At 29.3% G+C, this 23,618-nt stretch overlaps 3 protein-coding genes across 3 annotated transcripts in view; 2 read left to right on the forward strand and 1 right to left on the reverse strand.

Annotated features, from left to right (window-relative positions):
• The window catches only part of LOC105625934 (diacylglycerol O-acyltransferase 2), a 4,933-nt gene extending 1,272 nt beyond the window's left edge, over nucleotides 1–3,661 (forward strand). The window contains exons 2-5 of the mRNA XM_012207244.1: nucleotides 494–768; nucleotides 1,602–1,788; nucleotides 3,112–3,311; nucleotides 3,507–3,661. Coding sequence (XP_012062634.1) covers nucleotides 494–768; nucleotides 1,602–1,788; nucleotides 3,112–3,311; nucleotides 3,507–3,661 — 817 coding nt within the window. The remainder of the gene's footprint in view (nucleotides 1–493; nucleotides 769–1,601; nucleotides 1,789–3,111; nucleotides 3,312–3,506) is intronic.
• Nucleotides 3,662–4,353: 692 nt separating this feature from the next.
• Nucleotides 4,354–9,469, reverse strand: LOC105625933 (kynurenine 3-monooxygenase). Its single transcript, XM_012207243.1, has 11 exons — nucleotides 9,419–9,469; nucleotides 9,269–9,338; nucleotides 8,694–8,884; nucleotides 8,545–8,593; nucleotides 7,688–7,775; nucleotides 7,441–7,612; nucleotides 5,638–5,889; nucleotides 5,469–5,558; nucleotides 4,747–4,887; nucleotides 4,497–4,658; nucleotides 4,354–4,431 (listed from the first exon to the last, which is right to left on the reverse strand). Exons 1-11 carry the CDS (start codon nucleotides 9,467–9,469, stop codon nucleotides 4,354–4,356), a joined length of 1,344 nt encoding a protein of 447 aa, XP_012062633.1.
• An 886-nt stretch (nucleotides 9,470–10,355) lies between these two features.
• Nucleotides 10,356–23,618, forward strand: part of LOC105626146 — a 33,290-nt gene continuing 20,027 nt past the window's right edge. The window contains exons 1-4 of the mRNA XM_012207459.1: nucleotides 10,356–10,683; nucleotides 21,098–21,280; nucleotides 21,740–21,880; nucleotides 23,569–23,604. Coding sequence (XP_012062849.1) covers nucleotides 10,356–10,683; nucleotides 21,098–21,280; nucleotides 21,740–21,880; nucleotides 23,569–23,604 — 688 coding nt within the window. The remainder of the gene's footprint in view (nucleotides 10,684–21,097; nucleotides 21,281–21,739; nucleotides 21,881–23,568; nucleotides 23,605–23,618) is intronic.

The following is a 23,618-nucleotide window of genomic DNA, read 5'->3' on the forward strand; positions in this document are numbered from 1 at the left end:
GAATATTTATTAAATGAAAAAATAAATTTATAAAAATGTAAAAAAAAATTGCTTCTAACTCCTAATTGTGCATAATTTTATATATAATTATACGCAAGTAATTTTTTTACATTTCTTCAAACTTGATTTTTTTCTAAAACAAATAGTGCAAAAATGACCTTTTTAATTATTTTTTATGTTTTCATATTACTATTATTATTTCTATTACATTAAAAAATAATTTTACAAAAGAAAAAAGATTATTATTAAACATGCATGGACGTATTCCAAATATAATTATACATGTTTCCGAACATATGTAAATATATATTTGTTTCAATTCAACTTATTGCACCGGTTCAGAGTGCAATAATAAAAAAGAAACTTTTATGAAGAAGCCTTTTATGATGAAATCTTTTATGAATTCATTGAGAATAATTTTAGGCGTAATAATTAAACTCTTTAGAAATATGAATTACCAATATTTTGAAAATGACTATACCTTATATTTTAGTGAAATATGGACAAGAATGGCAAGAAACAACGTGTTTTGGCGTTATTTTTGCAATTATTTTCCGTTAAAATTAGTGAAAACGGTAGATCTAGATCCCAAAAAATCTTATCTTTTCGTTTCTGCACCTCATGGTATTTTATCGATTGGAATATTTGGTTCATTTGCATCAGACATATTGGACTGCAAGAAATTATTTCCCGGACTTGAATTCCATACAATCACTCTCGATCAACATTTCAAAATACCTATATTCAGAGAATATCCTTATTCCTTAGGTAAAAATTTATAATTCTCGCCATTCATTATATTTTTCTCTTTTAATTGCAGATGAATTTTGCAATACTATACTAAATGTACTTTCAATATTTGAATATTAATATATTAGAATTATAGTATGGTTTAAAAAATTATATATATATATTATATGTAAAATAATCTATTGAATGCAGATAATATATACAGATAATATATACATAAATATATATATAATAAATACATTTATACATATATTGGTTGTATATAATACAGATAATGCAACTTTGCAATTGTTGTAAAATTTCTTAGTATGATTAATCTTGTCTTTAGTTCTCTCATTAGATAAATTAGTTCTCTCATTATATAAATTATATCTCATTATATAAATTAGGATACGATCAACGCGATGCTGCAAATGCTTTAAAGTGTTTTTTAATTGGTCAGTTTATAAAATTGTTTCTTCTAATTGATACATCAAACGCTTCAAAGCATTTGTAGCAAGACTTTGACTACAGTCTTAATCATATTAAAAAATTTTATAAAAATAGCGAAGTTACTTTTTTTGCTAAACGCAGCCATTGAATCATTACATCGTATTACATTGCATCAATAATTCTTATTTATAGAGGAAATTACTTCAAATAATTTTTTTTATATAAAAAATGTAATATATTGTTATCACCATTACCGTTGTTACGGTTTGCACATATGTCTGCTTTAAAATGAATGAAAAATTTATATATATATATATATATATTATTTTTTTTTTTCTTTCTTAATTACTGATGATCACTTAGAAAGTTATATTCTTTGTATAATTCGATTATAACGATAAATTATCGAACACTTTTAGGTAGTTGCGCTTCTAGCATGAAAAGCATCAAGTACTTATTATCGACACCACCAAAAAATCCATATACCGGGAGAGCTACAGTTCTTATTGTCGGTGGTGCTTCTGAATCGCTGGAATCAACGCCGGGCACTTACCGTGTCATCATAAAAAGAAGAAAAGGATTTGTGAAACTAGCATTAAAATATGGGTGAGTTATCTATATTTTTAATATATTAATATATACAATATTAATATACAATATTAATTTAATATATTAATATATTAATATATTAAATATATCGCTTTCTTATTTTAAAAGTGATTTAAAAAGTGTAATTTTCAAGTTATTATCATGAATAAGTTAAATAAACATTACTCTATTAAAAGTTCATTAAAAGTGAACTAACTTAATTTTATAAAAAATTGTCACAACTCAAAAAAGGACGGTTTTTTTAAAAGTTATGAAATAAAAAGATATATTATTTTTTCCGATATTATATGATTAGTCAATAATTTTCTATTAAGTTAAAAAACAATTTTTTTCTTTTATAAAAAACTTAATTTTAATTAAAAAGAAACTCTTGACTTTCTTGAAGAGAAAGAAAGAGAGAGAGAGAGAGAGAGAGAGAGAGAGAGAGAGAGATAAACGAGAAAAAAAAAATCCTGGAATTTTAAAATAAAAAACTCGCAAAATAATGATTTTTCACTTCGGTTTTGACTCGGTTTTTTACTCGGATATTTTTTTTAGCATTTCATGATTTTGACGCTGTATTATTGTTCCAGAATTTAGTTTTTGCATTTATCTGTAAAATTTCCGTGAAATAGTTTTACAAAAATTAAAATATATAGGCTATATATAAATGTGGCTATATATAAATGTATCTTATCTTTCACTATTAATGATATTTCATACTGTACTTCAATTTTAAAAGTAAATATTCCATATTGTTATCAAATAATATTTTATTAGATTAATTGACACTGTTTTTATTATATATGTGATTGTAATTATACATATTCTAAATTTAAATTAGATGAGATTTAACGTTTATCGAATCTTTAATTGCTCTTGAATCAATATTATATTGGGATGTTGTCTCAAAATATAGAATACAATTATAATCAATATGCAACAAAACAGTATCTATATGCTTATAAAATATTATCTGTTAATAAAGTTTAATAAAGTATTAAAAACATCACTTATTTAACTTTTAAATATAAAATATCTATCGTTTAAATTATATTGAAATAACTATATGTTTTTTCATGAATTTTATGTAATTTGATCAAAAATACAAAAATTATTTACAATTTCTTCGGAGAAATATTTTAAGACAAAAAAAAGTTTTTTACTTAATATTTTTCTCCAAAGTCAAAAATACTGTCTTTTATATATCTCTAGTAATATCTATAGTTTTTATAAAATGTAAATTATAGATGAAAATATAGGAAAATATAAAGTACGGTAGTATAATAATTATGCATAGTATTCAACACGACTCGAATCTAATATAACTCTTTGATTCAGTACGGCGTTGGTTCCTGTCTTTTCTTTTGGCGAAACGGATTTATATAATCAAATATACAGTCCAGAAGGATCGACTCTTAGACGCATACAGAACTATATTCGCAATCTTATTGGACTAGCACCCATCGTTTTTTCGGGCAGAGGATTCTTTCAGTATTCATTTGGTCTTATTCCGAAGCGCTTACCTGTCACCGTAGTCGGTAAAGTTCTTTTTATATACATATATTCGATATTATCTATTGATGCCACGAAAATATCAATGCGCATACTAAATTGTTAATTATCTCATGTTACTGATTCTATATTAAAAAAAAAATAATATATATATATATATATATATATTTATATATATATATGTATATATATAATTTTTTTTATGTTTCTCTTTATTATAGTTGGCAGTCCTATTGAACTACCGAAAATAGATGAACCCACGACTGAGCAAATCAACGAATATCACGAAAAATTTATGAAAAGTTTAGTTGAACTCTTCGAAACGCAAAAGTATAATTATATCAAAAATGCAGAGAATGTTACTCTCGAACTATAACATTTATTCAAATGATATAATGTAAAATGAAAGTTTATGCTGTTTTCAATTATAAAAATTGTTACTATTTAAAGGTATAGAAAGATTTCGAAAGATTCTATGTATTATTAAGAGATTTTAATTATACATTATTAATTTCGTATATAAAATTAATTTACATTTTCAATAATTAGATTGAAAGTAAAGTTAGAACTTATAAAGACATAAAAAAATATATTGAACAGAATTTAATTAATGTGTTGTTGCGGTTTTTATATTACATACATATAAAATATGTATTCTTATTTGTCAGAAACATATTTAGATTATTATTAAAATTAATGTTTCTTTTTTTAAATGAAATTAAAGTCAAATTTTTATAATATGTATTTAAAAATTAAGTTGTACGATTTATGCTCAAGTATGCAATAAGTTTATTGTATAAATAATAATAGGTATCTTTTTGTATTTCATTTTTGTATTTCATTTTGATAAATATACATGCTATTAATAGAATTATTACAATTGTATTAATTGAATTTAAATTATATATAAATTGAATAATTTTTAGTAAGTACGATCTATTGTACATAAAACTATACAAATTTATATGAGATAATTAAATACGTAGAAATACCTCTTATAAAAATTAATTATTAATTATCTGTATCATAAATTAACAATATATTGGTAATATTTGGCAACGATAAAATTCACATTCCATTTCGTAAAAAAGGAATAGTCAAGACAGCAAAAATCAGAAATGCAAGATAAAGACTCATTCTCAACACCTGCAATATAAGAGATAATTTTTATAGCTGCATGCATTTTATCGCTTGTTATATCTTATTCATACCTTATCCTGCCACTCTTTGTGCGCTATGCATTCACGAAAATTCATGCGAGTAAACTGCACAGCAAAATAAAGCGGAATCCAGAAATTGGGAACAAGAGTAAATAAAACTTTGTCTAAGAACTTTCGAAAAAGAAAAGATTTTTTCATCACTAAATCTCTCATCTGAAAGATAAAAAATTGAAAAACTAATTTTGAATCGACAAATATGAGTATCTGAAAACAATAGTAAATAAATTTGATTAATGTGTACCTCTGTGTAATTATACATTGCGAGATCACATATTGCGTGCCCATTGTCGCATCGTAATTCCGAAAATTTTGGCAGAATTTTTGCGAAATTTGAATCGTAGCGTTCCATTAATTCATCGAGCACTAGAATATCTTCAAATCCCTAACGTAATAAACGTAACGAAATGATCATAAAAGCAAATTTTATTACTTCCCCAGCAATGTGTAATATTGTTGCAATTTTTATGCTGTTGGAGATAGTAAGGATCGCTTCCTTACTTCAAAACTGATATAACTCAAAAAACGCAATTTTTTATTTATTATCATAAATAATATTTAATTAAATAAACATTACCCTGTCAATCATTAAAAATATACTAACAGAACTTCAAAGAAACATCATTACTCAACGATTTTCAAAAATCATTACGAAAAAAAAAGTGATTTAAAGAAATCATTAAAATTCAAAAAAAGATAATTTTTTTTAAAGATTGTGAAACAGAAATGATAAAAGTAATATTTATATTAAGAATATATTTTATTCGCAGATTTTATTTAATTAATCAGTAATTTTCTATCATCTTAAAAACTAGTTTTTGAGTTATTGTATCACTTTTAAAGTAAAAAGGCGGTAGTAGTTTTTAATAAATTTTGTTGGGATGAGTAACAGTTAATATATTTTATTTTTTTTGCAAGTGTCGCGAAGTAATTTAGTTCTCAAATCAATTCGATAAAATAACTTACAGCATTCATTCCTTGAGCATAGAAAGGTACCATGGCGTGAGCGGCGTCTCCAACTATAACAGCAGTTTTCCCAACATGATAAGGTTTACACTGTTAAATACAAAAAGTTAAATCATACTAAAATTTAACAAATCGAGCGACCGCAGAATATAATAAAATTAAAATTAACCTTAATTGATATTAAAGTTTGCGGTTCTTTTTCGAAAAACTGCTCCACTAATTTCTCCTCGCCGATCAATCGCAAAAGATCCGGAAAATGTTCAGTGTAAAAGCTCAACAATGCCTCGCGCGTCTTCAGTTTTTCGAACACATAAAACGGAGCGAACAAGTTGCCAGTAAATGTGCAATCCTCATTCGGAAGGCTGGTCATCATAAATTCACCACGCGGCCAAATATGAAGATTGTTACCGCTCATCGCAAACTTCAAAGATAATAAAAAGTTTAAATAAATCCATCACATGGCTAATAAGAATCAGACGCAGTTATCATGCATAAATATAATACAAATATATATTTAAATCATTGTATCAAACATACAAACGTGGGATCCATGTGACAAGAAGGTTCATTTGAAATCTATGTAATCAATCTATGTAAAATGAAACTAATGCAGTATTAGTGAATACTAATCAGTATTCACAATAGCTTTCAATTAATTGACAAACTCCTTTTATTAATGACAATTATATTTTTATTTCTCTTGATGTTATCTCTCTTTTTACGAATATTTCTGTTGTTTAGCTGATGATAGTGTTATAAGAAAATAAAATTTTATTTCAGAAAAAGATATTATTCCGAAAGATGAATTTATTACAACACTAAAAATGATTCTTGACTCTACATATTTTTCTTTTAACAATCTGTAAACATTTTAGGACACCTATAAGCTCATCACCTATTATAGCAGATTAAATAATGTGTGATTTGGAGAAAAAAGTTCTTAAGACGCTGGGTATCTCACAGTTGTTTTATGTAAGATATGGAAATGATATTAATTATAATACTGTTTGGTTGCAATTTTCATTATGTTATAATTTAATTACAAATTATTAATGATTGACTCTACTTGTTACGAATATCGTTACGAATTTTATTATACATTACTAGCGACTACTTATTTAATATAATTGGATTTCAATTTTCAGCTGCCTGTGATGAATCATTGTAATTTTGTTCACACAATTATAAAAGTTGAATCTGTACTGACACTTTTAGGACTTTATAAGAGATTGGCCTATTAATCGACTGTGACGGAAAGTTAATATGTGCAAATAAAGATGTGAAGTTTAATCATTTTATCTTAACGATGGCTCAAAGTGGAGTCAAAATGTTCTCATATTTAATATAATATAATGATTAAATATAATGATTTAAAATTTAAATATACATATATTTGTGTTATACTTATGCAGCGTTATCTGACTCCGCTATTTATTATATTATTATGTTTAAAACTTGAAAGTCCTTTTTTTAATAATATTTTTTAAATCCATATGACACAATGTTTGAAAAAGATTAATTAAAAACGCAATGATGCTTCTTTCATATCATAAAATTTAATTTTGGCCTAGTTTGGAATAACTTCGGCCTAAATTTTTAAAAAATGTGTAGTAATACACATGTCCAACATTAGAATGTAAGTCTCGAAACGTTTCTGTAAACTAGATAGAGTGTAACACATTCCAACAAGTAAACTTTTATAACTTTTTAAAAAATACTGCGTGCAAGTTGCCGTCTCATGTTAAATGGAATTATGATGTTGCCAGTCGTATTAAACTCATATATTTATGATGAAGTATAGCAAGGAGTATGAAACTCCATATAGTTTATCATATTGAATTTTTTTACCTGGATCATGGAAGATGTTTTTAAGATTTTCTTATGAGATTTTCGATTTTGGACATGCATGCTGTTTGGTGAAAATTTAGGCTAAAATTATCTCGATTGGGCGAAAGCTATTCATTTTACTCACTTTATTGTGTTCATTACACGCCACAGATAATTCCACGTATCCATGTTCGATATATGTTTGAGCGCAATTAAAGAGCGGCCTCCTAGCCATAATTTTTCGTACCGTTGAATGCGCGCCATCAGCACCAATTATCAAATCAGCTTCCGCATCTTCCGTTGCCCCCGTATTAGTACTAAAGATAAGAAATTAATTAAATAGGATAAAATATAATATTAATTTCCGATAACAATATTGTTCACTCACTCACTTTAAGAATTTTATCTTTCCTTTCTCCAAATCGGCTTCTACGAGCTTTCTGTTGAAATTGAGTTGTACTTGTGGATATTTTTCCGCAGCTGTTAATTAAATATAATCACAATAAAACAAGATTTATATAGATTTTAAATTAGATTTTATGTTAGATTAGTTACCTGATATCGCGACTTAAATCTATGTTAATAGAAAGTGGGTACTGCGAGTAAGATAATACGTGTGAATTTTTGCGGCTTCGCACACGACAACGTCATCGAATATCACATAAGAGTAAAGCTTTTTTTAACTACATCATCCCGTATTCAATCTCATATTCCCTTCACTTACTTATGATATGATTAATATGACATTTATTTTAAATAAATTATGACAACAAATTGATTTTTTGCCCAGTAGTATTGGTCGAAGTAAGTATTGAAGTCAAAGTATTGATCGAATATGTGAGGACCTTAACTTTTGAAAAAATCAATTTAAAAAAATTAAGAATATCTTTTTTTAATTATATTGTTACATAAATTATTTATCTCAACAATGGTTATATAATCATTAAAAGTTACATAAATTTAGAGTAGAAAAAAACGTATTATTAATTCTCAAATAAAGTTGTTTTAAAATGGAATTCATTTTATCTCAGATATCTATTAGGTGTGGGAAAAAGTTCGTGACGTTTTTCCCATTAGATGGCATTAAAAAACGCCACGAACTTTTACTTTATTTCTTTTTTATCTATTTTTAGAATCAACCCTTCTTTTTTAAATGAATATTACTAATAATAAACTCACATGTTCAATATTGTTTTAATAAATGATTTTAATTTGATTTATGTCAAATAATGTAAAAAAAGAAACATACCGTCCAATAAAACCACATTGAGATATCGTCTATTAACGGAGTAAATGCACTGCATAATAAAAAATTAACTCATGTAAACATTCAAAAGATAAATAAAATTATATATTACATATATGTACAGAAGATAATTCCAAATAGTAAAGACACACATTTCCTTTGACGCTGTCATAAAGAACTTCTTTCAAATTGCCGTCTTTATCGTGGAGCATTCTTCCGCGCATACAAGTACCATGATATTTTACCAAAATATTTTCGAGACCAATTGCTTTTAAAGCTTCTCTGCCACGGAATGAAAGTGCCAGGTTAATACTTTGACCACGCGACTTTTCCATTCGTATATCTAAACACATAAAGACTCAAAATTGATTATTTATTTAAGATATTATTATCAGTATAATTTTAAAATAAAGTGTTGATTAATTGATAATTATTTCCTAAAGCATTTAAAAAATAATGTCTCAAAATTTCTCTACTGGAGATATTATTTTTTTAATGCTTTAGGAAATAATTATTAATTTATTCTAAAATCATAACTTTATTCTAAACTTTATTCTAAAATCATACTGATAAAAAAATATTAAGTAAATATCGTTTATATACATCTATATATTATTGTGTTATATGTTAAAGAATAAAATTAGTACAAACTTGTAAGAGTAATAAATCATGAGATGAGCAAATTTAAAACGCTAAAATTCGAATATAATTTTTTAATGTTCTTTACCTGATCGATATTCATAAATGACTACTTGATGACCCCTTTTAGCGAGAAAACAAGCAGCTAATGCTCCAACCTGCAATAAGAGCAATTGCTTCTTTTTTTTATTCGCCGTTCTTTTATATCAAAATCGAGAAATAAAAATATTTCACGCACCAAACCACCTCCGACAATGGCAATACACGACTTCCCTTCCACTTCTGTCATAGCCGTTCTGTTGTGTATCGAGGTTACTGATCAACTGTAGCAAACTGTTCCCGTACTCATATATATATATATATATATATATATACATTCTCGCACGCTGCATATCGATGTTTGAATTACCGATATCTTATAGAGTAAAGAAGGATAATTTGGTTAAGTTAATAGAAATTTTGAAATTGTATAAAAATTTAAGGTCCATAGTGTAATTTAATTAAACATGTGCAAAACATGCACTATTGGTGTAATAGTGTATATTTTATACATTCACATGTATTTTATTAATATATCATTACTAGTTTAGATCTTATAAAAATAAACGCGACATTCTCACCAACTTCTTATAAAAAGAGCAATTCCTAATTGCTTATATCTCATTGTCACTATTGAAACGGTCAATCTCATTGTAATTGCACAAGCATGTCAATATCTTCTAGAACAATGTATAATTTTAAGAAATTCTGACTATTTTTAATTCGTAAGTTCGTTTAATTCGTAAGTAATTTTTAATTCGTTAATAATATCTATTGTAATTATAATATTATTGTGCACCCTTCATATAGCACAGATCTCTAAAAAACATTCTGTGAGAACGTTCCCAAGAAGATCTCTCTGGGATAGAATGTGCTATAAAAGCCATTACCTCTTTATGTTGCAATCGAAATAGTAAAAAGAGTTTTGTTTCTGTTAAATAAAAAATTCATTCCATTATGAATTATTGCAACAGAGAGTAGACAGTGGAACGACAAATAAATACAACACAGCGACATCACCCTAACCATCGTCGTCGCCATCGTCTTCGTCTTCATCGTTCCTAATACCGTTCCCCTGTGTGGCCGACGTTGTCCGAAAATTCAAAAATAACCGATGTGAGGCAGTCAGTGCGGCGATGTCGACAGCGAACGACGGTTCGGCGGTACGGTTCGGCCGATGGTGGTGGTGCTGGCGGAGAAGAAGGCGGAGTACTACGACCCGCGGCCCTACGATGCCGACAACGATGTATCACCCGAGGACAATCATCCTTCTGAGCGTATTGGCGTTAATCTTGGTCCTCCTTGGTCACGTTGACGCCGCCGCAAGGACAAAAGCCGAGGAGTCGACCTCGTCCCGCGGCTCGACCGGCAGGCAGAAGGAGGCCGAGCCGGTGATCGAGGAAGTCACTGCCAAGCAACTCGAACGGCTCCTTAACGAGAAAGACTTTGTTGCCGTGTATTGGTGTAAGTGTTCTGCTGTTCGTGTAACGATCTTTTGATCATTTGATCTTATTACAAATTATAGTGTAATCTTAAATTATAAACAAGCCCTCTATCTAGAGCAGAGTCGAACACGATAACAGATACGACGCAACTTTTAAATTTATGATACGCGGATGAAACATTTCAAATATAAATGTGAAAAACTGTTTTCTCTTATCATTATCTTTTTTAAAAATGTTACGTTTCTAACATAAAAAATTGTCGTCAATCATTTCAACTAATGAATGTTAAGATGATCTCTCTTAACGACATGAATATTTTTTTTATCTTTTCATCACATGTCCGATGATGGATTTTCGAGATTCTTAAATCGAAATTTAATTCGAAACTTCATTTTTCTTAAAATTATACTCATGAAATAGCGTGAATATTTAATTGTCTTATGTTTTATTTACACAATTATATACATACTTGCATAGGAAAAAATCATGCGTATGTATTTCATAAATATGTATAAAAATTGTAATGAGAATTTTTCTATGAGTGAATAATAAGTATAAATACCATGACTGCTATGCTTGGCGGAATATAATATAAATGCTTCATTCAAACACATACAAGAAAATGATATTTATAAAATGATGTATGTAAAAATCAGGCAATAGGCAATAGTGATAAATGGATTATGATAAATATGAAAAGCATCAGCAAAGCTAGACGTTAAAGAAATCTTAGCTTGGAATGTCATCTTGAAATATCCATAAATTTATGTAAATCATAAATTTTTTACGAAGTTTTTCTAAGAATGAAAAAAAGTATGGCTACTGAATTATTGACTTTAAATAGAGCAATACTTTAAATTTCTATCTTTGTTAAAACTATGTTACTCTATCATCGTTTTCATGTGGTTTTATGATTTTTTTTATTTCTTATCATTTCTTATTTTATCTTATTTATTTTGATTAATCGTAAAATGTATTCAAATACTATTCTTGTTAACATATTTATTACATAACGCGAGTGTGGGTGTTGATGAAAGCTACAGTTAGAGTTACCGGAATACCGTTTGCCATTAAAACTATTCTATATGCAACAAAAGAAATAATAATTTTTTTAGAATGATCGCGGGAAATTATGTTTATTTATAAATCGTTTTCATTTATACGTTTTTTATCTTTAAAAACAAATATTAAAAATTTATCTCACAAAATATATCGATGATATTGATAAAAAGTATCGTACACTGCATTTTGGGAAAAAATGCGACAATTTTTTATTTTTTTATTTTTTTCAAAATATATATATTAGAATTTATATTGCTTCAAAAAAAATAAAGTTTTGCTTATATATTAATTTAATATTCAATATTCTTTTCAATTTTATCTCTTTCTTTCTCTTTCTCCTCAGAAAGATGATTGTAATGAAAGATGATTTAAGCTTTCTATAAAATTATAGTTCATGATACTTTAACCGATATACACGTTTTATAAACGATAGTTCTACTGCCGCAAATTACCCTCACGTGAGAATTAACAGGTACTAAATCTACTTCTTCTGCCAAGAGCTACGACCGCTCAGTAGGACAGCCTGTCTCGAGGTGGCCCCCTCCCCCCCCCCCCGAGTTTGCTAATCTAGCAACCTAATGCCGCGCATGAAACGCTTCATTTAATTTAAGCAGTAGACGACCTTTCTCGCCAATCATCCGTAGAAGAATATTTGAATTAATTGGACGACTTTGTTTCTTTTTTAAATATTGAATTGCACTATATGCTGAATATACCGAAGGTCACATCTCGCGTGGCAACCCGCCAAATGCATCCTTGTGTATGCATTTCAGAGCTCCCCAAAGATAATTGATGTAACACAATCCTTCCTTTTTTCAATAGACGAGACAAATATCAGTCTCCCTGTATTTTTTTTATAAGATAAATATAGAATTACACATCTATGAAATTCAATATGTAAATGTACGTGTGATGTCTGTCAATACATATCCGATATGTCCCTTATGGTATTTAAAAATAGGTATTTAAAAATTCAGAGGGTGAATTTCAGGATGTTTTAAAAAGACGCATTAATTTAGATTTGTATACATCTCCGGATTTCGTAATAGGAGGGAGACGAATTACAAGTCTTTGCTTGTTAGAGCAATCCAGGAAACACATATAGCGAGAACTGACTCAGTTCACTTAGTGTGACGCATGACGAGATGCGGAAGCGCACGAGCGACGATTACAGAGATTTAGCCATGATTTGATTTGTCGAATTCATTTAAGACTCGCGTGTAATATTAATTTAAATTAATTCAATTTATATATTAAATAAATATAATAATTCATATTAAAATAAATGTAATATAATAATTTTTATTTAATATATTTAATATAATATTTTTTATTTTTATTAAATGTAATATAATATTTTTTAATATGTCAAACATTGTATAATTAAATGTCTGATACATTAATATACGATTTTGAACGAGAATATTAATTTTGCGAGATTGCTAAGAATTGATACACTATATTTGTATATTATATTCGAATTTTACACACGTCTCGAAGAAATCGACCATCATCGTGACTTCGAAAAGATGATAACTGAAAACTGGAAAGGAATGAAGGACATTATGGAAATAATGAGTTTGCATGTTTCGCAGAGAGTAAAGTTTTCCAGAGCGAGATAAAATTTCTGACAACCTGTTCACGCGCATTGCATGTCACCTGAGAGCTCGCATACTTACCGTGATTTTCTCTTGAATCATCTTTTCGTAATACCGAGTGATATAATCGACCCCAGATTTTCGGTCGCACCAACGTGCATCGTGCCACAAACGTGCGGTAAGCATGAGAAGTTTACTTTTACCGCGTCGACTCAAAATACATTGTCGCGAAATCCTATTTCATCGTAACTTTAGCCGCATAGAAGCAAGAAGACAGTATTACACTTAATCTTTTTAAATTAATGCATGCGGTGTATAGCAGAGACATTTGTTATGCAAAGGAAGTTCTTACTCAAGACATCAAAATGATTCCAAAATGGAAGTCCAGAAGTCACTTTGACTTCTTGTTCCGCTTGGATGTTCTTCAATGCTTTTTCCTCCGTAATTTTCCTTTTAATCTGGACATTTAATAGAGACATTAAAGTGTAAAACGCGTCCTGAAATTTAAAATTGATCGACCGAATCAAAGGAAGATCATCAAAAGCTCGTCTCTTAAACGTGCTGTAGCAAAGCTGGCGCTCCGGTGGACGCCACTTTTAGCGCACGTTAAAGTTATTTTTGCGCTTATCCCTCTCTTCTTCACGGCTATCGTCCCCGCTGAAAACATAATCCCAGCCACGACGACCACCCTGCGCATTCGATAGATTGCCTTCAGCTCGCGACGTCGCGTAATACGGATCTGTCGCCAGCAGCGCGTCGACTTCAATTTCCCTGAAGTTTCGCGAAATGATGAATCCTATCAGAGCTAACCAGGAGACCCCAGAGGATCCACGAGGGATCCCAGATGATGAGCTGAATCCCGGGCGCTAAACCTATTTCCAGATATACCAGATATCCGGCTCTGTCTATTTGACGCTGTCGTACTCGTGCGAATGAAGCTTTTCTCTTTTCCAGTTTATCAACCCACGTTTACGTCAGCCTAAGCTAAGAAGCTGAGGATCTTTCAAGTTACTCATTTCACAAACATTAATCTATGAATTACTTCTTTCTATGAAAAAAAAGGAGAAGTTTTATATGATAAAAATTAAGATAATGTAACGAAGCAATGATTTCATATAGAAAAGAAGATGTAAAAATCTTGATGCGAGAATTTTTGGCATAGAACGAGAAGGAAGGAAGGAAGGAGAACGATTATCGAAAGAGATGTACGATAGAATCGACTGGCGAAGCGTCGGAGGACCCAGACGACGAGCTCTCGCGTCGAACCTATTTCCAGCTGCGGCTGCGTCCTCGCGACTCATGTCGCTGTACGCTCGTGTCGAATTCTTTTCTTCTGGGTTACCGTTTCGAGACTCGTATGTCCCTATCCACTTCTCGAATCGACCACTTCTTTGTTGTCACCAGCAGGTGTAACGAAAAGAATGAGCTTCCTCGCATAGTGTATTGCTATTATATCGCCACTATAACACACTTCTGAAATATTTTTAATAAATATACGAAAGAGATATGGCTAGTTCTAAAAAAATCTGATATTATTCGATATTGAGTAATAATTGACTTTATGAAATTAGCAGGCGTAGGATAAATAAAATAATTTCCATAATAAAAAGTTATTATATTAAATAGACAGTTTTGTAATATGTATGAATTTAGCTGAATACAGATTTGAAATCTTCTTTGGACCACCAAAATAATTATATGGAACGCTCAAATTAATTATTGTCAATATTTTTTTGTAGCATTGTCAACGCTTAAATATTCTACGTTACTTTTATGATCCAACAAAATTATTTTCAGATTTGTGTCAAGCTAAATTTTTAGATACTTTAGCAAAACAATTTTTTCCCATATATTTTATGTTATTCGATGAGAGTGAAATTCGGCTCGATATCTCGTTCGTGTAATAATAACACCGAAAACAGTATCGGCATCTTGAGAGCCCTAGACATTCTTTCGGCCAGAAATCTAAAATTACTCATATCCACTGTGCGGGGGAATGCTTTTTCCGCCTTTAGATTCAAATTGGACGATAAATAAGCAAATATTTTTCTCCAAGTTCTCCTTTTTTTTGTATTTATGCATAACATTGAGTTATGTGTATTTATGTAAAGTTATAATAGCATTGAGATGTGTGTATTTATATAAGATTTCAATGCCGAAAACCATTATTGTTATAATGGTCAAGATATCAGATTTCTTAGTTTGTGCGAATTTCAAAATGTCACGATGTTTTCTAAGCGGTATAAACATTTTAGACATTTTAAACAACTCAAGCTAAAGAATTTCATGACCACTTCATTTAAATAACTACATTATTCACAATTTATGCATAGTTAAATAGACTTTTAAATAAGGTGTTTAAATTTAATATTTTGTTTTAATGTGACTAATAAAAAATTTTTTCCATATAAATTATTTAGGAAAAGAAATTTGATATTTTCACTCGATTATAAATTATTTCAATCTTACGATTAATATATAATATTAATATATATTTCAATATTATGTCACGATGTAAAATACTGAAAAAAATTAAAAAAAGATTGCTTATCTACTGTCTGATTTGATGTCAAACTGCCTCTTTACGTCACTATGATGTGAAACACTTATTCCGCATGAACACGTTTCCGAGAACTGTTGGGTCAATGGATTTAAAAACTACAAATACATGCAAATGTATTTAAATTAGAATTTTCTTCGTTATTACTTTAAGGGCTATAGTTTCAAAGTAAAAAATTATACAAATTTTTTCTTTATACATATTATAAACAAAAATAAATTAATATACTTTGCAATTGCAACTTTCATATGATATGATTTCATATGATATGATTTATTTGATAAAATAGATTTATAAAGTAATTAAAGAATCTCTTTCTTAATTTATGCACTAATTTCTATAAACTTCGAGTTGCCAAATTTGTTTGCCAAAAATGTGAGGCATCTGAAAATTGTACTCACTTAATAAAAAAGTTCTAGCAATATTCACTAAATTGTATGAATGGAAAATATGAATGAAAACGTTCAAAAACATTAATTTATTTCGATGTGTTCAAGAAAGCCATACAATTTTTCGTTATCACAATATATGTATCTATAGTATAAAATAAATTTTTTTAATTATCTTAAAAGCGCAAAATTTCTATAGAACATTCACATCGTAATTTCTTTTTTTTTTTTAATAAAATAAAGTTACAAAATTGCATTCAATGTGATATTCGCAATTGTGATATTCGAGGTAAACGTCAACAATAATTTGAGCTACTACATAGGTGACTGTTGCATAAATTTGAATAAGCGATTCACGAATAGAGCAGAAACGTTCTATGTACATGCGACGATTAATCTTATTCGATTGCGAAGTGCGCTCCCAAACATTTTATCTTCTATTTCTGAGAGAAGGTCATATCGGCAAAATTTATTCAGTAATGAATGTAGACATTGATTGAGAAAAACGAAAAAAAAAATGAAAAAAATTATAATTAAAGTACAACTTCAATAATAATAGATTACATTTTATGAATGAATTGTCAACTTTGGGGATAATTATTATTATTAATTTATTTAAATAATAATAACAAAATGAAATTAATACACAAATTATGTGATGAAAATAATTGATAATAAATCTTTTAATATTTTGTCGCTGATAGTCGCGTTACTTTCGAAACATTTTTAAAATGTATGTATACATCTAATTCTGTGTATTGGCTGAAGCATATAAAGCGCAAACCAAACTTTGTAGTAATGATTAGTGTAATATATTCTTATGTTTATGCTTCATACCGACAGTCTGTTTCCACATTTACGTCTGTCGGTTTATTTATATTGTTACTCCACTTTACGAAGTCCACGTCGGGATAAGCTTCGTTATTCTGGTAGAGTTTTGCTGGATTCGTGTTTTTTAAGAAGATTACTCTTTTTTAAGAAGAATTTCTCACGTTAATTAAATTTGCTCTATGCGCGCTCGACAGAAAATCACGATGATTTCGAGCCAAATGTGTATTCTAAAGCAAGACCAGTCCGACTGGAGCGACTCAATTTCATGTATCTTGGTCGTTACTTTACATAATTGTAAATGAGAACATCGCAAACGTCCTTGGCGAAGATATCCGCGGATAACGGCGACGAAGATGAGAAAACGATGTCGACGACGACGACAGTATGGGCGAGGCCGTTCGTTCTTGTATTTTTAGTGGCTCGTAAACTAGGCACTGGCCGTCGTTCGTTCTCGTTGTCTCTCTCTTCCTCATGTAATAGCGGCATACATAATCCAAATTAAAGAATTAGACTAATTTTATTTAAAAAAAATTATAATTGTTCAAATTTTGCAAATGCAATATTAGGATAATACATAATAGATGAGAATTATTCTGGAAAATCTGGATGGTTCATAGTAATAAAAACATCCGTTTGATGTGCTTTAATTTTAGAATAAAATTATTTTAATGAATCAAGTAATGATTGGAACAGTTAATTTCACTAACAGGAAGTAATCGCAGGGTGCCAAATTCGGGGAGTACACAGTGGATGAGCAAACACGTTTGCTTGTTTTTGGGCCAGAAGATGAAATTGCCGCTGAAAGGAGAATCTTTCAGAGATATTCAAAATATACAAAAGATATTAAAGCAGAACCTTCACAAATCAATTCCAGTTATTGATTGCCATCGATATGTTCTGTGAAAATATTTTAAATAAAATAATTTTTATCATAATCAATGTAACTTTTTAATATAAAATCAGTCATTTTATTATTTTAATCGTTCAAGTATATATACTATAGATTCTCTCATATACACTATAAATTCTCTTATGATGTTGATTCTATTCATTTGATTATGTTTATCTTTAGCGTAGAATGCATATTCAATTGAGGTCCGTCAGTTGGCATCGGATTAGATTCGATTGATCGGCCAGGGATCCTAAATATATCTATATTTACAATGTTCAATCCACTGTTTAAATGTATGGAATTTCCATTTTGATATTTTTTCTTCAATAACGAAGAAATAAATATGGATTCGAAAAAAGTAATTGTAAAAGTAATTGTATCTAAATCACTTCTAATCGAAAAAGATGTAGAAATGGAAATTCCGAGCATTTAAGCAGCGTATTGAATTGAACATTAATAAGTAAATATAAATATATTTTGGATCAAAGTTAATTGAAACGAAAGACGATGCCAATCAATCGAATATGCATTCTTCGTTAAAGACAAACATTTTGATCAATTATTCTCGCCTCTTCGTGACAGCTGACAATGTGACGATGAGTAAAATAATTCTAAAAACGCATCTGTATCCTCTAATGGAGAAGAAAATGCGAGATGTGCCACTTGTTACTTCGCAAAAAAGCTACATAAGCAATTTCTCATCTATATGCTACATTCGAACAATTCCATACATAATGTTCATTTCTTTTGAAGAATAACTCAGCATTTTTAGTACGTGTGAATTCCAATCATTGTAGTATCACCGTAAGATATGCTGATATACTCAAACGATCCCTAACGTCATTTGTATTTTGGTCCTTTTTCTCAATAATCTTCTCAGAAAAATAAAGTACAATAAAAAATAAAAATAGACTTTTTCTGACGGTATTTATATATTTATTCGCTTAACTTCTTCGCGAGTTTTTTAAATAAAAAAAGAAAATAAGAATCCTGTTTCTTTTATCATAATTATACTCTCAATCTCGACATGTTTCAGTACATCGACATTCATGATTTCTAACATATTAGGCGGTATTCATAGTCTGTTCTTATTTTGCTAATAATCTCTCTCTGGCTGTTCATAACATCTTAAGATTATAAGACGGTCTTAAATATAAGATCCAACTATAAATATCGGTCATTATTAATTAATAAACGTATCGATAGATAATAATATTATGTTGATTAAAGGCACATTTTCCTTTCGTGTTTAATCTTTTTTCTAATTTGTATTAACTGAGTAGATTATCGATAAGTTTTTCTTAACTTTCGTCTATTACGGCAGCAACCAGTGGACACGGTCCAATTTATCTGGCACAGCTTTTCGAAAATTCCTCCGCTACGTTTCATACATCTCCTTCTTGCTTTACGCATCTTAGTCAAATCATTCTGCCAACCTTTTCGCGGGGGTGTCCGTTAACTGAATGCTATTACGTTACTCTCAACGATGGCGGAGCAAAGGGACGAATAAAGACGTAGAGAGAAAAAGAAAAAACAAGTAGATAAAAAAAGGCGCAGAGATAAAGAGGAGAAAAGATGCGAATGTGTAATCGTGGGAGTAAAGAAGCGTAACGGAAAGAAAAGCTACCAGTGAACAAATTGAAAGAGAGAAAGAGAGCGAAAAAGAGAAAGACAAATAGCAAAACTAAGAGCGAGTAAGAAGACAACAGAAATAGAGGGGAAGAGAATCGGAACCACCTCTCCTATTTCTTCTAGCTCTATTCTAAGGAAGTCGTCACCAAAAATGGCGGGGCGCGAAGCGTGTATGCGACGATGCGCGTAACATCGTCGCCCGCGCTTTGTTATCGCTTGATATTATCATAAGACATAATCAAGATCTTCGCGCAACGAAACGCGATGATTTTTCCAAGCATTGAAAACTGAGAGAACGAAGAGATGAGACAATATCTTGATGTATATAGTCGATAATTGTAACCTAACACCTACCGCAGAGGCAGGTTTGCTCTCTGTACGCTCGAATGAAGCACAGCCCGCCAAGAATGTACGCAATCTGCCAAGGAACGGGAACGATAAGCATAAAAATGCAAAAGCAGGATCGATTTCTTCTTACATCTGAGGAAGCGAAGCGTACTTAAAATTAGAGAATAAAACATCGTTGTCCATTTAAACACTACAGCTTTGTCAACCATTTAATTACATTATATTACATTTATAAGTACTGAATAATTTTTAGAATAAAAAAGGAAACAACTTTTTTTTAACATATTATTATAAGGTGCTAAGTTCGAATCTTCCGCTAAAAAAATTTATCGGATCAAATTTTTTAAATAATATGTTAATTTTTAAATATAATGTGTTATTTTTAGGTACAGCATGTTAATTTTTAAGATTTTTTTTCCTGAATAATTTGAACACGATAAGTGACTAGTAAGGTTTCCATCAAGATTTGATGATAATCGAGAAATGTTATTTTCATTGGAACGAAAGAAAACGTTCGAGGCGACTATTAATGGATTCTAAAGACTCTAAATGACATGTACCACACGCGCGCGCGCGCGCGCGCACATAATTATCTATATGCATATAGGCCAATATTTAGCTAATGTGCAGAAAATTAGTGTACATTGGCCATGTTGTCTGGAGTCACCTTAATATATAAAACCGATCCAAAATCGTATAAAAAACAAAAATTAAACGCTCAACACTACTGATTGTTTCAATAAAACTTCACTGTATTAGAAAAAATGTTTTTTCTTATCTCAAAAATTAGACTTGATGGAAATATTTCTATGGTAAGATTCAGATTCAACATCGAAAATTACTCTAGAAGTAGTTTTTGCACAAAATCTTGTAAACTAGTTTATCAATTTATATTCTTTTAATGAATAATGTATTTCTTTATAGTTTTTTAAAATTATATAATAATTAAATATTAATTAATACATGCGTGCTCTAATGCAATCTTAACAAAATGTTCTCTGTGCTTATTTTAAATACCTACATTATATGTAAAATAAATATAAGCATTTTCAATCGATGTTTACTCCGGTTTCTTATTATTTAATATGATTTTCCTAGATCTAGTAGTAATCTGTCTACAGATGCCCGAAGTTGCACCACATGCGACAAAGTCCTGGCCGAACTGGAGAAAATCGACGACGATACAGACCACTTTGGAGTCGACTTTGTCAAAATCAACGATAAACGACTGGCGAAGCAATATGGCATCAAAAACTTTCCGGCTCTTACATATTTCCGCGAAAAAGAACCAATCATATACGATGGTAAGCCAGTACTTAAATAGACACCTATTCAAGCGCATAACAAATATCATTATTAATAATTCATTAAAATTATGTTAAGTTAATGAGACCAATAATTGAGAATTTATTAATAAATGAAACTGATAATTATAAAATTCATAAAATATTATTAACCATTAAGATCTATCTTGATTGAATATGGTCCAGTAAAAAAACACCAAACTAATAGTAATATAATACCAATGTTGTATAATTTTATACTTAATATATAAATGTAAAATTACACACATAGTATATAACAGCTGTATTAATGAATGTGAAATTGATGTTATGTTATTGTTACTTTATGTACCTGGGGCCCTTCTTCGCTTATTTGTGTTAAATATTTCTCAGTCGATTTTCACTTAATATTATTTATATACAAATGAGTTATCGTATAGAGAAAAATATACATATATATATATATATATATTTACTTAGGTGACTTGATGGACGAAGAGAATGTATTGGATTTTCTTACGAGTTTGGAAGCTATGGATCTACCAGATCGTATCGAAGAAGTTAATGCAAAAATTTTGTCAAAGATTGTTGAGGAAACGGATTTTGTGGCAGTTCTCTTCTGTAAGTCATTTTTCTCATTATTAATCATTAAATTAAGTCTTAGCCAAAATTCGGAAGATCGAATTATTCGAAATATGTTGAACATTCATCCTTTTATTTTCAATAAAATATCGTGCATGCAAATTTCGCTGTAAAATGTCTCTTAGAAAAGATTCTATGAAATACATATGTGAGATATTTTTAAAAAGTAGGCAAATTAAATTAAATAATTATTCTGATCAATACTATCGAATGTTTATGTTCATCAAATCGTGAAATGTATAACTAAAAAAAGAAAAAATTTAATAGCATACTTCAGTGATTATGTAACAAGGAAACATTTTTTTCATAAAAATATTTTTAAAATATGTAAAACTAATATATTCAAAATATTAATGATTTAAAATGTAAGTTTAAAGATCACAAGATTACTTATTTATGCTTAATCTAAAGTAAAAAAAGATAATTTTGAATCAAATTAGTGTATAGAGTAATTTAAGAAAATTGTTTAATTCAAATGAACTAGCAAGCAATTGAAATAGCAGAAGAAAATGCAAACAAAGAATGAGAAATACGAAACAAGGAAGTCGCTCGCGAGTACGTAATTGAACAGCTGTAATTTATATGCACGAATGAATAATTTTTTTACTAAGGGCAAAGACATGAAAAAAAGGGATAATTGGTCTCAACTGGCACCTCTGAATTTTTTTAGTCTGTGTATTCGTAAGATTTTCTATAGTTCGGCATCCATTCAAAACTAAGTTCTAGGCTAATAATTGTATCAGTCAACATCGAAAAATCAATGGTGCTACACAGTGATGTTACGTAATGTACCCTGATCCGTGTACCTATCGTCCGTTTAATCTGTTATTGTCCGACGTCTTACTAATCAATTGTGTATGTCACGTTTGCGATGGAATTGTTCGTCACTTTCCGCAGAATGCAAACTAACAGTAACATTACCTCAATATTATAATTTTCCACTCAATAAAATAAATTTAATAATATACATATACTTTATATTTACATTGTTGAGTTAATTATAATATTAATGTAATATTTGTATTCTGCGGATCTGTACATAAAATATAAAAATCGCGATTAATTTCCCCGTAAATACGCTATAATTTTAAAATATTGTGTACTCTTGCCATATGCACGTTGATCATCATTAAACACAATAAATTAATAAAATGGCAAATTTAATGAGGTGGCTTTCAGATCTTTTGCTATCATTATTATGAAGCTCTTAATCATAATTACACATAGATACATATATATCACTATGTACAGTTTCATGTTCCTTGAATTGCAGTTGTTCTAATTTCATGTATACAGAGAAGGATCTAAAGAGATATATTTTCTTATCGTTGTTTAATCAACAAACAAATGACACTAATGTCTATCTGTTATTAATCTGTTATTAATAGCAATCGTTCTCTGTATAAAATATTTACATCAGTTTGTCTATCTTATTTTATCTGTAAAGTTCACCCAATTATTGTTATTGTTTTTTATTGTTTTTGTTTTTTATTATCAAATTAAAATATCTTATTGCAAAATGGAAATTTTATATCAATAAGGATATAAATTTCGATAATTTTAGATCTGTCGAAAGTATCCATCCACTTTGCGATTCGATTACATACAAAATATACTTGTAAATAATACATATATGTGAAAATTTTTGTGTGTGTTGATACGAATAGGTCCAAATACGGAGCGGTGTGCAGGCATCGGTTCTAGTAAGTACATACTT

The sequence above is a fragment of the Atta cephalotes genome (genome assembly GCF_000143395.1).
Source record: "Atta cephalotes unplaced genomic scaffold scaffold00004, whole genome shotgun sequence".
NCBI classification, from domain to species: Eukaryota; Metazoa; Arthropoda; class Insecta; order Hymenoptera; family Formicidae; genus Atta; species Atta cephalotes.